This window comes from Moschus berezovskii, chromosome 2, assembly GCF_049115385.1.
Source record: "Moschus berezovskii isolate FMDL1 chromosome 2, NW_MosBer_1.0, whole genome shotgun sequence".
NCBI lineage: Eukaryota > Metazoa > Chordata > Mammalia > Artiodactyla > Moschidae > Moschus > Moschus berezovskii.
The window spans coordinates 114,337,763-114,354,050 of NC_142461.1; the positions used below are offsets into that span (position 1 = coordinate 114,337,763).

At 39.9% G+C, this 16,288-nt stretch overlaps 1 protein-coding gene across 1 annotated transcript in view; it reads right to left on the reverse strand.

Annotated features, from left to right (window-relative positions):
• Nucleotides 1-8,485: 8,485 nt before the first annotated feature.
• The window catches only part of SLC25A12 (solute carrier family 25 member 12), a 100,989-nt gene continuing 93,186 nt past the window's right edge, over nucleotides 8,486-16,288 (reverse strand). Inside the window, exons 14-18 of the mRNA XM_055397322.2 lie at nucleotides 15,856-15,996; nucleotides 13,699-13,837; nucleotides 11,116-11,274; nucleotides 10,902-10,992; nucleotides 8,486-9,590 (exon numbers count right to left, since the gene is read on the reverse strand). Of these exons, the coding sequence (XP_055253297.1) occupies nucleotides 9,392-9,590; nucleotides 10,902-10,992; nucleotides 11,116-11,274; nucleotides 13,699-13,837; nucleotides 15,856-15,996 (729 nt within the window). The 3' untranslated portion in view covers nucleotides 8,486-9,391. The remainder of the gene's footprint in view (nucleotides 9,591-10,901; nucleotides 10,993-11,115; nucleotides 11,275-13,698; nucleotides 13,838-15,855; nucleotides 15,997-16,288) is intronic.

Consider the following 16,288-nt stretch of genomic DNA (forward strand, 5'->3'; position numbering starts at 1 on the left):
AGATGCAGGGACAGTTCCGAATCTGCAAATCAATCAATATGATACATCACAACAAGAACAACCATCTCAACAGATGCATAAGTAGATAAGATCATCTCTGACGGACGCATAAATATATATGATCATCTCAATAGATGTATATAAAAAGCTTTTGACAAAATTCAACATGCGTGATCACTCAGTTGTGTCCGACACTTTGTGACCCCATGGACGGTAGTGCGCCAGGTTTGTCTGTCCATGGAATTCTCCAAGCAAGAATACTGGAGCAGGTTGCCATTTCCTACTCCAGGAGATCTTCCCAATCCAGGGATCGAACCCATCCATGTCTCCTGTGTCTCCTGCATTAGCAGGCAAATTCTTTACCACTGCATTAGCAGGGAAGCCCATAGGCTCCTTCATCCAACAGCAACAGAATACACATTGTTCTCAAGCTCATGGTGAGCATGCACCAAGATAGACCACATTCTGGGCTATGATATATAAATGAATTTTAACCAATAGAAATCATGTTGTGGTGCTGAAGAAGACTCTTAAGAGTCCCTTGGACAGCAAGGAGATCAAACCAGTCAATCCTAAAGGAAATAAACCCCGAATATTCATTGGAAGGACTAAAGCTGAAGCTCCAATACTCTGGCCACCTGATACGAAGAGCCAACTCATTGGAAAAGACCCTGATGCTGGGAAAGACTGAAGGCAAAAGGAGAAGCGGGCAGCAGATGCTTCGATAGCAACACTGACTCACGGACATGAATTTGAGCAAACTCCAGGAGACAGAGGAGGCCAGAGGAGCCAGGTGTGCTGCTGCCATAGGGTTGCAAAGAGTGGGACCACAACTGGGCGACTGAACACAATGCCTCCTCTAAGACCCTGATGTAATTAAACTAGAAATCAGTAACAGAAAGGCAACCGGAAAAACCCATATGTGGAAATTAACATACTTGAAGTAACATAAGGGCCAAAGAGGAAGTCTCAAGAGAAATTTTTAAAAATATTTTGAATTATCAAAATTTCTGGGATGCAACAAAAAAGTGGTCAGAGGGCAATATTGAGTGAACATATTAGAAAGGAAAAAGACCTAAAAATAATCATTTAAGATTCTATCTTAGAAAACTAGAAAAAAAGGAAATTAAATCTGAAGTAAGCATCAGCCTTTGACTGCATGGATCACAATAAACTGGAAAATTCTGAAAGAGACGGGAATACCAGACCACCTGACCTGCCTCTTGAGAAACCTGTATGCAGGTCAGGAAGCAACAGTCAGAACTGGAAATGGAACAACAGACTGGTTCCAAATAGGAAAAGGAGTACGTCAAGGCTGTATATTGTCACCCTGCTGATTTAACTTATATGCAGAGTACATCATGAGAAATGCTGGACTGGAGGAAGCACAAGCTGGAATCAAGATTGCCAGGAGAAATATCAATAACCTCAGATATGCAGATAACACCACCCTTATGGCAGAAAGTAAAGAAGAACTAAAGAGCCTCTTGATGAAAGTGAAAGAGGAGAGTGAAAAGGTTGGCTTAAAGCTCAACATTCAGAAAACAGAGATCATGGCATCTGGTCCCATCACTTCATGGCAAATATATGGGGAAACACTGGTTGACTTTATTTTTCTGGGCTCCAAAATCACTGCAGATGGTGACTGCAGCCATGAAATTAAAAGATGCTTACTCCTTGGAAGGAAAGTTATGACTAACCTAGACAGCATATTGAAAAGCAGACACATTACTTTGTCAACAAAGATCCGTCTAGTCAAGGCTATGGTTTTTCCCGTGGTCATGTATGGATGTGAGAGTTGGACTGTAAAGAAAGCTGAGAGCCAAAGAATTGATGCTTTTGAACTGTGGTGCTGGAGAAGACTCTTGAGAGTCCCTTGGACTGCAAGGAGATCCAACCAGTCCATCCTAAAGGAGATCAGTTCTGGGTGTTCATTGGTAGGACTGATGTTGAAGCTGAAACTCCAGTACTTTGGCCACCTGATGTGAAGAGATGACTCATTTTAAAAGACCCTGATGCTGGGAAAGGTTAAGGGCAGGAGGAGAAGGGGGCGACAGAGGATGAGATGGTTGGATGGCATCACCGACTCAGTGGACATGGGTTTGGGTGGACTCTAGGAGTTGGTGATGGACAGGGAGGCCTGGCGTGCTGCGGTTCATGGGGTCACAAAGAGTCAGACATGACTGAGTGACTGAACTGAACTGAAGCATCAGAAAAGAAATTATAAAAGCTAGAGCAGAATTAATTAAATTAAAAGTAGGACATTAATAGAAAAAATTAAAAAACAATTTTTTAACTGTTTCTTTAAAGATGTCAATAAAATTGAGAAGTTTCTAGTTAGGCTATGAAAGAAAGAGACTATTAATCACTAATAACAGAGAAGAAAGAAGGAATATCAGTACAGATTTCAAGGACATTAAAAGGACAATAAGCAAAACTGTGAAAAATTCTGCCCACATACTTAATGATAACACCTAGATGAAATAGACTAATTCCCAAAAGACACAATTTGCCAAAACTCACAAAAGAAGAAACAGATCATCTGAATAGGATTATATCAAAGAAATTGAATCAATAATAATTAACCCTCAAAAAAAAGAAAGCAGTACACCCAGAAGAGTTCACTGGTGAATTCCACCAAACATTTAAGGAAGAAATTTTACTAATTCTCTACAATCTCTTTCAGAGGATACAAGAAGGAGGAATATTTCCTAACTTATTCTATGAGGACAGCATAACCTACTACTAGGCCAGACAAAGCACTACAAGAAAACTATAGACCAGTATCTCTCTTAAGTACAGATGCAAAAATCCTCAATAAGATGTTAGGAAATCAAATTTAATGATGTATAAAAAGAATTATATAACACAACAGATTGGGATTTATCCAAGGTAATACTGGTTCAACATTACATTTGAAAATCAATGTAATCCACACCAATAAGCTAAAAAAGAAAAATCACATGATCACATCAATAAAGAAAAAGCATTGAAAAAATGAAACATTCATGATAAAAACTCTCAGTAAACTAGGAAGAGAGGGGAATTTCCTCACCGTGATAGAAAACAAAATCTACAAAAAAATGTAGACTAACATCATACTAAATGGTGAGAAACATGAAGCTTCCTCATTAAGAGGGAAGAGGAACAGCTTTCCACAAGGAGGAAGAAGGCAAAGATATCAGAGAATCTGGAAACGAACCCTTTGATGCACAGTCAATTCATTTTTGACAAAAGGACCCAAAATTCATTGGGGATAGGACAGTCTCGCCAACAAATGACGCTGAGAAAATTAGATAGCCGAATGCAAAAAGATAAATTTAGACAAAAAGATAAATTTTATGTATGGTGCAAAATACCATACATAAAAATTAGCTCAAAATATACATACATACATACATAAAAATTAGCTCAAAATATATCACAGGTCTAAATGTAAGAACTAAATACTCATTGGAAGGACTGATGCTAAAACTGAAGCTCCAATACTGTGGCCACCTGATGCAAACAGCCGACTCGCTGGTAAAGACCCTGATGCTGGGAAAGATTGAAGGCATAAGAAGAAGGCCGTGACGAGAGGATGAGATGGCTGGATGGCATCACTGATTCAGTGGACATGAACTTGGACAAACTCCAGGAGATAGGGAAAGACAGGGAGGCCTGAAGTCTGCAGTCCGTGGGGTTTCAGAGCTGGACATGACTTGGCAACTGAACAACAACAAAAGATAAAGTAAAAAAAAAAAAAAAAAAAAACAGAGAAAATATTGATGGTCTTGATTTAGGCAGAGTTTTTAGATGATACCAAAAACATGATCCATAAAAATTAATAAATTGGACCTAAAATGTAAAACTCTTGGGTTTCAAAAGACCGTTAAGAAAACAGACTGGGAGAAAATAATTGCAAATCTTATATAGGACTCATATCCTATAAATATGTATAAAGAACCCTAACAACGCAATAATAGAAGGGCAAATCCCATCTTAAAAATAGATTAAAGACTTAAACACAAATATCTACAAGCACATGAAAAGATGCTCAACATCTTCAGTCCTTGGGGAAATGCAAATGTAAACCCAAATGTAGTATCACTTCACACCCATCGAATAATTATAAGATAGACAGTAATAAATTGTTGGTGAGAATGTGTAAAGTAGATATGTATTTTCCCTGGGGGAGGCGATGGAAACACATTAAAATTGGATTGTCGTGACGGTTACACAGCTCTGTAAAGAATACCTTGCTGCTGCTGCTAAGTCACTTCAGTCGTGTCCGACTCTGTGTGACCCCATAGACGGAAGCCCACCAGGCTCCCCCGTCCCTGGGATTCTCCAGGCAAGAACACTGGAGTGGGTTGCCATTTCCTTCTCCAATGTGTAAAAGTGAAAGTGAAGTCGCTCAGTCGTGTCCGACCCTTAGCGACCCCACGGACTGCAGCCCACCAGGCTCCTCCATCCATGGGATTTTCTAGGCAAGAGTACTGGAGTGGCTTGCCATTGCCTTCTAATACCTTAGTAGAGCTATTAAAAGAAAATTTCACTGCTAAACTAACTTCCTGTTTACACACTGGAACAAGTGAGACAACACCATGAGGAAAGAATCAGGTGTAAAATGTGGGACATTCTGTAGGAAACAATTTACAATGTTAAGGACAAACAAGCAGGGGATTGTTGCAGAATTAAAGACTAAAGGTACACAGCAACCTAGAATAACGCATAATCTCGATCAGATTCTGCATTAGAAAAACAAAAGACATTTCTGGAGTTGTTGAGGAAGTCTGAATTTTGACTGAATATTAGATGATATTATGAAATTATTGGTCAATTTTTATGCATGATAATGGTATTGTTCAGTTACAGTATGTCCTCTTTCTTAGTATATAGATGCTGAAATATTTAGGGATAAAGTACCATGTCTGCAACATATTTTAAAATGGCTCAGCAAAAATAAATGTGTATTTGTAAAGATAAAGCAAATAGGGAAGTGAACCTGGCTGAAAGGTATTAAAAAAGTTCATTTTACCTCTTCAAACTTTTCTGTAGGTTAAAAATTTTTTTTTTAATAAAAAGTGGGGAAACCTCATTCAGGCATACTTGGAATGACATTAAGAAATATATATATGTGTGTATATGCCTGTATACATGTGTATATATATATAGCATCTAAATATATGATTTACATAGGAATGAACATATATATTTACACATACAATGTTCAGGATCTCTTTGGTGATTATAAAATTTTATTAAGACATTAAAAGGACTTAGAATAAGACATATAACATGCTCATGGATTAAAGGCCCAATATAATGACACTAATTCTCTCCAAATGGCCCACAGAATCATGATCAAATCAGGCCCACCCTGTTTTGTTTTTTTTAGTTTTGGGGAGGAAACTGACAAGCTGTTTCTAAAATGGACACGGAAGAACAACAAACCAAGAAGAGCCACAAGCTCTTGAAGAACAGCAGCAAGGTGAAAGGACTTCCTATACCATGTATTAAAACTTTTTTTAAAAGATAGAGTATTGAAGAGAGTATATACAACACAGGAGAAATCAATAAAACAAAATTAAAAGTCCAGAAATAAATCTTTGCATAAATCAACCCTTAATATATAACTGAAAAGGCACTTTAAAGCCGTAGGAAAAAGGAAAATTTTTTTCAACAAATGATACTAGGATTAACCACACAAAGATACAAAAAAAAAAAAATACCACATGTCAAAGACAGTTCCAAGTAGGATGAAACCTCAACGAGAGAGGTAAACCTATAAACCATTTAAGAAGAAAATATCAGGCATATTCATAACCTGGAAAGAGAATAAATTTTTAAAACTTTTAAAATATAAAACATGCTACCCATAAGCAAAAATTAATATATTTGAACATATGAAAATGTTAATCAAAATAGTATAAAAAGACAAGCCACAAATTGAGAAGAGATTCTGCAATACCACTCATAAAGGAGTAGTATCCAGAATATATAAAGAACCCCCTGTAAATGCTTAAGAAAAATGGACAAAAAACTTGAACACATATTTCACTCACCAAAGATGAAATCCAAATAGTCAATAAACTTACAGGAATTTTCCCATGCTATCAGTCAGAAAGTAAATTAGTAAAGTCTTTTCTGAAGAACAATGTAGTAATATATATGAACAGATGAAAGGTGTTCAGCCTCATCTGATGTAAGGAAAATGCTAATTAAAACCACAAGATAACATTATACACTTGATGGAATGAAAATCAGCACGAACACATCTGGGAAAGTTTGGCATGATCTAGCTAAGTTGACTGTAATAAACCCTGTACCCCTGGGGCTCTGCTCTTAGGTATATTTCCTTTTAAAAACACATGCAGAAGTTGCTTTTTAGTCACTAAGTCATATCTGACTTTGTGCAACCCCATGGACTATATCCCACCAAGCTCCTCTGTCCATGGGATTTCCCAGGCAAGAATACTGTAGTGGGTTGCTATTTCCTTCTCCAGGGGATATTCCCAACCCAGAGATCCAACCCAGTTCTCCCGCCTGTCAGGCTGATTCTTTACCACTGAGCCAGCTGGGAAACCTTTCAAAATACATACTCCAAACTTGAAAAAAAAAAAAAACAACTCCAAAACACACATACAAAATATCTAGAGCAGCACCATTTGTAATATCCCCAAATTCGAGACAACCCAGATGCAGATGTTCAGAGTAAAACAGCAAAATAAATTATTATATTCAAACAATGGAATAAGCAAACTACAGCTTATATAGCAAATTACAGGGATGAATCTTATAATGTTTAGAAAAGGGAACAAGTCTTGAAAGTGTACAGTATAATTTGATTCACAAAAATTTCAAAAATAGGAACTAAAAAGTGTGTTTAAGAATGTATATGTGGCTGGTAAAACTATAAAGAAATGCGAAGAAGTGAAGAGCCAGGATGGTGCTAAAGAGGACAACAGGAGTTGTGATGGAAGGATCCTCTGAGGGAACTTCTGAGGTGTTAGAAATATTCTTTCTTGACCTGGGTAGTTACATAGGTGTTTATGACCATCTCCTTAAAAAAAATATCTATATGTATATATCTGTGTATATATACACATAAAGATGTTTTCATAGACTTTCTGCATCCTCTATAATAGTAAAAAGATACACAAATGGTCAGTAAATGCAAAAAGACATTTGCCCTCACCAATAATTAGTAAAATGAAAACTAAAACAGCATTGATGACCTATCATGATTTGCCTAAAATGTCAGATCGACACTATCCATTTTTGCTGAAGTTGCAAAGAAATGAGAGTTCTCCTTATGCTGTCAGAAGGAAAGTAAATTCGTAAAGCCTTTTTGAAGCAACGTGACAACACATATAAAAATGTAAAACCCATATATCTCACAAAGTACCAATTCCAATTTTAAATATCCATCCTAAGGAAATACTAGCACATGTACAAAATATGTGTAGAAAGGTGTTTACTGTTCACTACAGCTTTGCTTGCAATAGTTAAAAAAATGAGTAAGTGTCAATAAGGGAATATTTATGAAAAGTATCATAACCCATACAATGGAATACTATGCAGCTATTAAAAATTAAGATAAATCTTTATGAACTGACATGCAAAGATCTCAAAAGTGAACAAGTGAACAAAAGCAAGTCACAGAACAATACACAGAGTAATTCTATTTTAAAAATATAAAAATGTATATGAATTTATATATATATATATATGTATGAAAACAGACTAAAATTTTATTCTCTAACTTGTGAGCAGTGATTACCTTTGGGGCAGGGAGGGGAAGGGAGAAGTAGGGTAAAGAGGGTACTTTTACATCTTACGCTATATTTCTGAATTTTTGTAAGAACACATCCACAGACTACTTGTTCATTTTTAACAGGTGGTAATAGCAAAACAACTGTGTTGCTATTTATTCCATTCCAATGAGAACTGAATACATTGGGAAATAACTTGCTTTCAAAGCTAATTCTTTTGTTCCTGGAAGGCCTCAAGAGAGCCTATCATGTGTTACAGGGCTGTCAGCCATCAATTGATGAACCATGTGTAGGATATTAAGTGACTTGGTTCATCTCCAGGCTCACCCCTTGAAAATATTTGCATACATTCTCCTATCCCAGCTCACTGGCAACAACAATAATGTTTTTCCAAAGCACTTTGCTAAAGTAAATAAATTCTGATGCTACACATCAAATCACAAAGACTAAAGTGTAGATGTGGCTGTCAAGATGTATGTTTAGATCTAAATTAGCAATCACACCCTTGGTGAGTGACTTTTGGAATAAGCAGTTTGTATTTAGATTCATAAGGAAGAAGCTACAGCCCACTAAATCTTCTTCTCCACTTACTCCACCATTGCCCTTTCCAAGTCAAATGATTTCCTATAAAAGTGGGAAGGAGGGAAACCTGATCACGAGTCATTGGAACTGGTAGTGAATCAAAAGTACTATCAGTGCATTTATGAAGGAAAATCCAACTCCATGCATACATTTTGGTGTGCATTTTATTTTTGATTGGAATCATATCCATACGAATGAAAACTGCCAAAGTAGTCTTTACTCTTTTGAAAGCTAGGCCCTTGCCTTGTTGTGTCAGAGGAAGGCAAAAACTAAGCCGGTAACGCTGGAGACATCCCTGCTTCCATATGCACAACGACAGGAGAGGAGCTGTCCAGGAAATGCCTTTTGGTTGATGAACAGAGGAGAATCTATACACACGTGAAACACAAATGGAAACACATCAGCACACGCAATTCATTAGCCCGGGCCTCCGGCATCCGCGGGCATGCGTCTGATCCAAAGGGTCTCATTCAACGGTGTCAGCACGTGGTCTTGTTATGCCTCTTATCAGCAAACACACCTGTCTACTCCAGAATGGAAAACAAGCTAGGAATTAATTACATCCAATATTGATGCATTATTTCCATAAGTCACCAATAAAAGAATGAATTTAATTTTAATACATTTATTTTCGTGTGATTCTTAATAAAACACTTTCAAAACATTCTGTACATTTCAAGCCACTCAGAACTGCATTACATTCTATAAATGAGATTTGCTGGGATGAGGTGCCAAGATGTCTCTGTACAAAGATGTACAATATGTACAGTCGCCGTAAGTGCAAGCTGTGCAAAGCAGTCTAGAACACTAATTCATGCCAAGGCTTAGAAAACATTTCAACACATAAAACTAAAGCTTCAAACTGCATTGTAATTTTTTTTTCCTGGGCAGATGATTAGTTTATAAACAAATATATGTATATGTCATATAGAAAGAATAATTTGATTCTTCAGCTCAGTCAGCACCATGCAGCTGACTGGATACATTACAAGGCTGCTCTCCTAGGCTTCTCTTTCTAGGGCGCCATTTCTCCACACTGAATGGTTGTCTTATCACTGAGCTGCCACCACCACCTTTGGCTGAACCACAGCAACACTAGGAGGTTTAAATTTGGGGAGATAAAGGCCAAACTTGTTCTCAATGCCAGCAAAAGTGGCGGTGGCGAGTCTGTATCCACCGATGTGATCAGGATTGGCAGGAGGAAGGTCTGCGATGCGTGACTTAGGTGTTGGTTCTGAGCCAGAGGGTTTGCTGTTGATAGGAAAAGTCAATGGTCAGTGTGTTCAAGATTGATGAACAGCAGACACACGGCACTGTGGAGCAACTATACTCCAAAAAAACAAAAAAAAATGAAGAAGATGACACACAACTGAACACTTTCAGTCTGACCCATGTGTCACCAAGAAGAGTGTCCAATTATTTCCTTGTCAATTATGCTGCACTAGTCATGATTTATAGCTACATTGAACGCAACACATTCACATATTTGATTTAGAAGAGAAATGGCCTCCATTTCATACACATAAATTGATCCACAGAAAGAGAGGCTGGAAAGAAATACACTCATATATTACCACTCTGGGAAGTAGGAATACAAATGATTTTTCTATTTTCCCAATTTTTTACACTAAGCATAAATTAACTGCAGAAAATTTACATTTTCTTTTATTCTGACATAATTTTAAAAGCTAACTTTTTAAGTAATAAGCTCATGAAGGTTATTACTAAAATTATTTAAAGAGAAGTAAATATAATTCTTACTTTTTCCAGAATGCAAAAGTATTGAAAAGCCTGAAACTAAGTCCCTCAACTTCTTGGTTCAACAGCTAACTCCCTTACCTGGCTTCTGAGCAGGAAAAGAGTTCATAGGTTTATGCAGTAAAGACTCAGATACAGAATTTGATCTTCTGCTGAAAAGCTGGTAATTGCTTGCTTTGGGTACAACCTTCCCCTCCCAGCAAATTCAAGTGATTTCTCTTGTCCACGGTGAAAGCTTCAAGTACTAACCATCAAAAGGCCTAATTTGTGGCCTAAATCTCACCAGTGATTATGTCCATGGGCATAACCTTTCTTTGAACCTTTGTTTTGTTTTTTGCAGAGAATTAGTTCTAAGAACTTCTAAACCTATCTAATAATAAATTATGGTGAATAATGAAATCATGAGGGTGTGAAAGGGCTTGACTGAGTTTTCAAAAGTTTACAAAAGTGTAACTAACACAAATTTATATTACTTCTGGTAAAAAGGCCAAATAAGGACCTAAATCCATAAGCTCAGTATCTGCATACACTAAAAAGGCAACTATTCATATTACATTTTAATTTGCTTCCTCTCTAAACTTTCCCCAAGCAGTTGCTTAATGCTGTGTATGGGGTCACCCTGTCCAAGTCTTACTCCTCTAACAGTGAAGAGTCTTAAGCCCATGGTTTGTTTTAAACGTATTGCTCCTGCAGGGTCCTCTGTCCTGTCAGTTGCTATCCCAAAAATGCCTTTATAGACTGAACAAACACCTGTCTGGGGTTTTAGTGCTTTGTTTATAAGGGAGTTTGAAAAGTTACACTTACAGGCCTCCAAAATCAATGTAAAACCACCGTTGGAGAAGTTCATAGGTGACCAAAGTAACACCAAACTGGGGAGAGGATCGAAACACTCGAGCTAAAAGAGACAGAAACGGGGAGGGGGCAGTTAACAGCAGATGGCTACAGCAAAGACCACAAGTGAGTAATGGCAGCAGGACCCCAATGCCAACCAGCCTTTCCTCACGGCTCCAGCCCCTACCTGCAGTTCCTTTCCAAAATGCTGAGGGCCCTTCTTCCCGGAGTATCTTCCTGAAACAGTCGATGACACCACTGTATGTCGTCTGGCCAGCGCGGGCAGCCACCTGCAGTCTTGTCTTGATGACATCAGCAGGGGTCACCAGAGAAGCAGCAGGCACACCTTCCAGGAGAAAGGCACATTTAATTCATCCCAAATACCTTACAAAGGATAGATATACTGCTAACGACTAACAGTACAATTAGCAACTTTAACTGCTTTAACTCAGTGCTTCTTATACAGACACCTTGGGCACCAATGGAAAAAGGATATATAATCCCACTAGCTGCTTCAGTGGAATCAGGGCAAAACTCTTCTATTCGTTCTGAATTAGGAAAATCACTTTACATTACATGATCCCAAAGAACGGTGAGAGGAATAAATGAAGCAATTACTAGGACAATTCCCAGTGTTCCCCTTTGCGTTTCAATTATTTTATTACCTCTTTCCTTTTCTTAAATAAGACAGTAGTTTCATGTATAGTAAAGAATGAGGATAATATCAATTTAATGAGTGGCTAAATATATCTGATAGCAAACTGTAGTTTTTGTTTTTTTTTTTGCTGATTCCTGTCACCTTACTGTATGAGGTGAATATCAATACTCATATCCACTCACCCTTTGAGGGGCTAACTTGACAGTTGACTGTGACTCCTTTCAGACATGCTTACATGACAGAAGTCATTACAACTGAAGCAGAGGAGGCCAGGCAACCAGTTAGGGAACAGTGGGGGAACTGATCATAAAAAGGCCTTGTCAGCCATTTCCTGTGCCCTAGCTCCCTGGGGCCACGCTGAGATTCATCAGCGGCAGGACACTCAAGAAGGATTTCATAACCACACCTTTCACTTATAAAACAAAACAGGGAACAAAGGAGATAATCTTCCTCAGGGAGAAGAAATTCAATTTGGCCTGAATTTCACTGAATCATCACTAGGCAGCTGAAGCTGGCCACTCAGGGTAGGTAGTTGGGGCAGGCGTGGGCAGTGCTCTGTTAGAGACAATGCAAATTTCCTCTCACGAAGCCCTATACCTTATTCACATCAAACTAGGTAAATTGCTGCCTTTGGAATGTTCTGAATCCTGAATGTTCATAGTACCTGCCAGCAAAACTTTACAGGTAAAAATTAGAAAAATTCATTTCTAATTCTGAAAACTGACATCAAATGTCTGTGGGCAAGAAGCTGGTGCTGACAGCTCCATGAAAATGTTTACTTGGTTCCATCAGCTACTGGCAAAATGCATTTCCATGATTAGAGTGTTCTTTGCTGCTGTCTGGATAGCAGAGAGCAAAGATGAGGAAAGGTGTGCTGGCCCTCACTTCAACTGGGGAGGCTTTGGTGAATACCTGAAAGGAGCTGGATGAACACTCAGTACCGAGACTGAGCTGGCAGCTTTACTGGCTTTTGAATTATAACTGCAAGTGACTGCCCCAAATAAGGGCTCAAGGCTCCCTGGCAGAGTTTCTTAATCGTCACCAGTCATTCCCTGTCATCATGGATAAGAAGAATAACACGTCCACCCAGCACCCCTGGAACCCAGGGTTCCTGCTACATACCAGACCCCCAGGGGTGCCCAGTCTGTCCTGCTTTGCTGAGCCAGCAGACCAGAGGAGAAGGCACCCAGTGAGAGCCACGCAGTGCAGGAGCCTGGGTGGTCAGAGCCACCTGAGCAGCCAGGGATAGCACTAGGCTTGCGTTCATTCACCTCGCTCGTCTCTCTCCCTAAGCAGCAGTGATGGCAATTAAACACACACCCTTTCCTTCTTCTGCCAAGTCTGAGGATTGCCGCAGTGAAGGACAACCTGGTCCTCCCCTTCTATCTGGAATCAGCTCCCTCTCAACACAAGAGAAAGGCTGGAGCATGGAATTGAGAGGAAGCTTCTCAGTACCTTCCTACATTTGAAACCCCTGCCTTCGTGGGGCTCCGGGTACAGGAGAGAGGGCAGAATTTATGTAAACAACCATTAATAAAAGACAGAGCATGTTAGGAGCCAAGAAGAGATGCCACCGCGGGGTGGTGCTGCTGAGGAAGTATGGCTTTGTTTGGCCTGATGAGGATGATGGTAGAAGGAACACGGACAGTTTCAAACTTAAGTTGGAGCCAAATCATGTTGATTCCAATATACAGAATAAGAAAGTGAAGGGATGCTAGATCTGTGCATCAGGATGAGATGCAACAAAGCAGCTGATGTGATGAAGAACTTCTCTGTGTTAATGCTCAGCTTGACTGCACCCAAGGTTTCAGGGGCAGAGGAGGCTAAGAAACACGGTACTGATGAAAGCCCAAGTGAGATGGGCAGAGCTAATTTGGCTGCGAGTTCCTAAGCTGCATTAAGCTGTTTATCCACATTATGCAAATGTAATTAACGCTCATCAGAATTATAGCACACCCCACAAAGGAGAAAAAGTGATCATATTTAAACTAAGTCAGATACAAACAATAACCTTTCCAGAAATAAAGAAGAGGCGCACAGAGATTCTGTACTTAGAGAATGGGGGTGGGGTGGGTAGGGATTCTTTTGGCTTAAAAAAAAAAAAATAGTTACCTGCCATGGCTCCAGCTGCAAGGAGATTTATACCTCCCACGTGTCCGTTTTCATCAGCCAGAAGTAGTTTGCAGTGAGCATAAACAGGAAAATAAATTGCAGAGAAGGGAATGTCTCGGAGGAAACACGCTTTGGCACCCTGTCACAGAGTCAGGAAATAGTGCAAAACAGTTGTATAAACAAGGTGTGAACGACCCCGAGGGATCCAGGGTGACAAGCCTGAGATGTGCCGCAGACAGCATTGAGACTGACGTGGAAGCAAAGCAGGATAACAAGTCAGGCACAGGGACATCGAGGCGTGGCTCAAAGTTTGAGAAAGTCTGACGGATCTGGGAGTCCTAGAGTGAGTTAACGATGGTATTCTGACAACTAAGAATTTTCTGGCATTTCCAGTATGGATTTAGATTTTAAGGTTAATAAAAATTCAGTGTTCAGACCTCTAGGCTGCTTGTTCTGGTTCGCCTTGGTGAGTGCCAGGGGATGGGGTGTGGCTGGGAACAGACTTAGAAAAGTATGGATAGCTTGATTTCAAAGTAACCAACAAAGGCAGCTCCGCAAACTAACAAATTACCAACTCAATCCACCTCAGCTTAGAGCCCCCGAAGTACCAGGTAAGAAGCTATGGGTAGGAGCCATGGAAAAGGAAGGCAAGCTTCCTTGGTGGCTCAGATGGTAAAGAATCTGCCCCCAGTGCAGGAGACTTGGGCTTGATCCCTGGGCTGGGAAGATCCCCTGGAGAAGGGAATGGCTACCCACTCCAGTATTCTTGCCTGAAGAAGCCCATGGACAGAGGAGCCTGGTGGGCTGTAGTCCATGGGGTCTCAAGGAGTCAGACACAACTGAAAGACTAACACATTCTAGGGAAGGGGAAAAAGAAACCACCAAACTTCCCTCCTCACTTCCCATGTCCTAAATTGGCAGAGGACAGGGAAACCCAGACACAATACTTTAAGAGGAAGTTTCCCTGAGAGCAGAAGTCTAGTCAGACAGCTTGTCTGGCTGACTGACACTGCTCCGTCCTCAGCCCACACGCGCCTACTGCTCAGGCTTTAGCCGCCGGGGAAACTCTCCACCTATGGTACTTGTTTTTTGGATGGCTCTGTTTTTAAAGACAAACTCAAACATTAAAGAAAAAAAAAATTCCTGGGACTCTCTGAGAGATGCTACAGAGAGAAACAATTTTAATAAAGTCAGTTTTCAAAGGGAATTCTAAAAAGGATTGCAGTTGTGGGAAGAAGGGAGAGCATGTACAAAACTCTCAGGACAGGCATCATTGGTTTACTGGTCTCCTAAGAGCTTTGTAGCTGTGTGATTCTAATCGAGAGAATTTCTAATTTCCAATTTGCAGCCACAGAAGCCAATTTACACATTTCTGCAGTGATGGATCTATAAATAAATCAGACGCTGAGGAAACGCAGTTGTCTATAAAAGCTAAATTTTCGTATCCCTCCCCTTACACCAGGCAAAAGAAGAGAAAGAAATACTCTTCCTTGTTTAAGAAAAATAATAGCTTCTGCTCCATTACATCTGATCCATAATGATGGGAGTAAGCATACCTGCAGGGAAGGAATCTGTTGACTGGCATTTTGCTAAAGTACAGTACACTCTGGTTTGCTTTTGTTTTGCTTTTTTAAAATGCAATTCGTTATTGACAAATCCCACCACTTAACTTCTTAAAGACCTGAATCCTACCAAACTCTACTACTGCTTCACTGTGGTCAAATTATTAAGACAAAGAGAAGCTCCTACTGGGAAGATAACAATAGAGATAGCTCAGACTCAAAATAAACATAAGACTATTTTGAAGTCAGTCCTAAACCAGCCCCAAAAGAACACCAAAGAAACTTTTCCCATATCCACCGGTAAATAAAAGGCTGTGAGCCTGAAGCCAGCGGGTCTGTGGTGCTGAACTCCCTGCTGGCAGCTTCATAAGAGCGTGAAGATGACAACACGACGGCATGGCTGTACATCCCACTGCCTCTAATAGAAGTGGCCTGATTTTTTCTTTTTGTTTTGATTTTCTACTATAGGAACTACCCTGCTGGACAAGATTGCTTTTCCATTTATGGGGAGGAAGTCTGGTTTTGACATTTTTTCACATTTCTATGGAGTACACTCCAACCCCTCTATTGAGATAACCCAAGGGAATCTACCCACCTTATACAGACCAAAGAGCCCCAGGTCCCGGAGCACGTTCAGGGCGCTGACCCTGGGTCCTGTGGTGATCTCTCCAGCTACCTGTAGGCGAATCTTTACTATCTCCAGAGGGTTAGTAAAGATGACCTGAGAGCCGCCAGCCTGCAGGCAAGAAAGGAGAGACAGAGCAGATTTCCATATCAGAGCCTGACTGACCCGGAGTACAGCCAAAAAAAATCTGGGGACCTCCACACTGTACCTCTTTACTCCTCCCCCTTTGCAGGGAGGGGAATGAGAGTCCGATGCTTCAGGTGATGCTGGAAGGGCTCACAGGGATGGCCCCAAACTCTCTCTCAAATCAACTCATGTCTAGTTTTGCTTCTATTTGAAATGTCAGGAGTGTTTCCCAGACCCATCTTTCCTGGGTCAACCCAGCCATATCCAAAATGGCAAA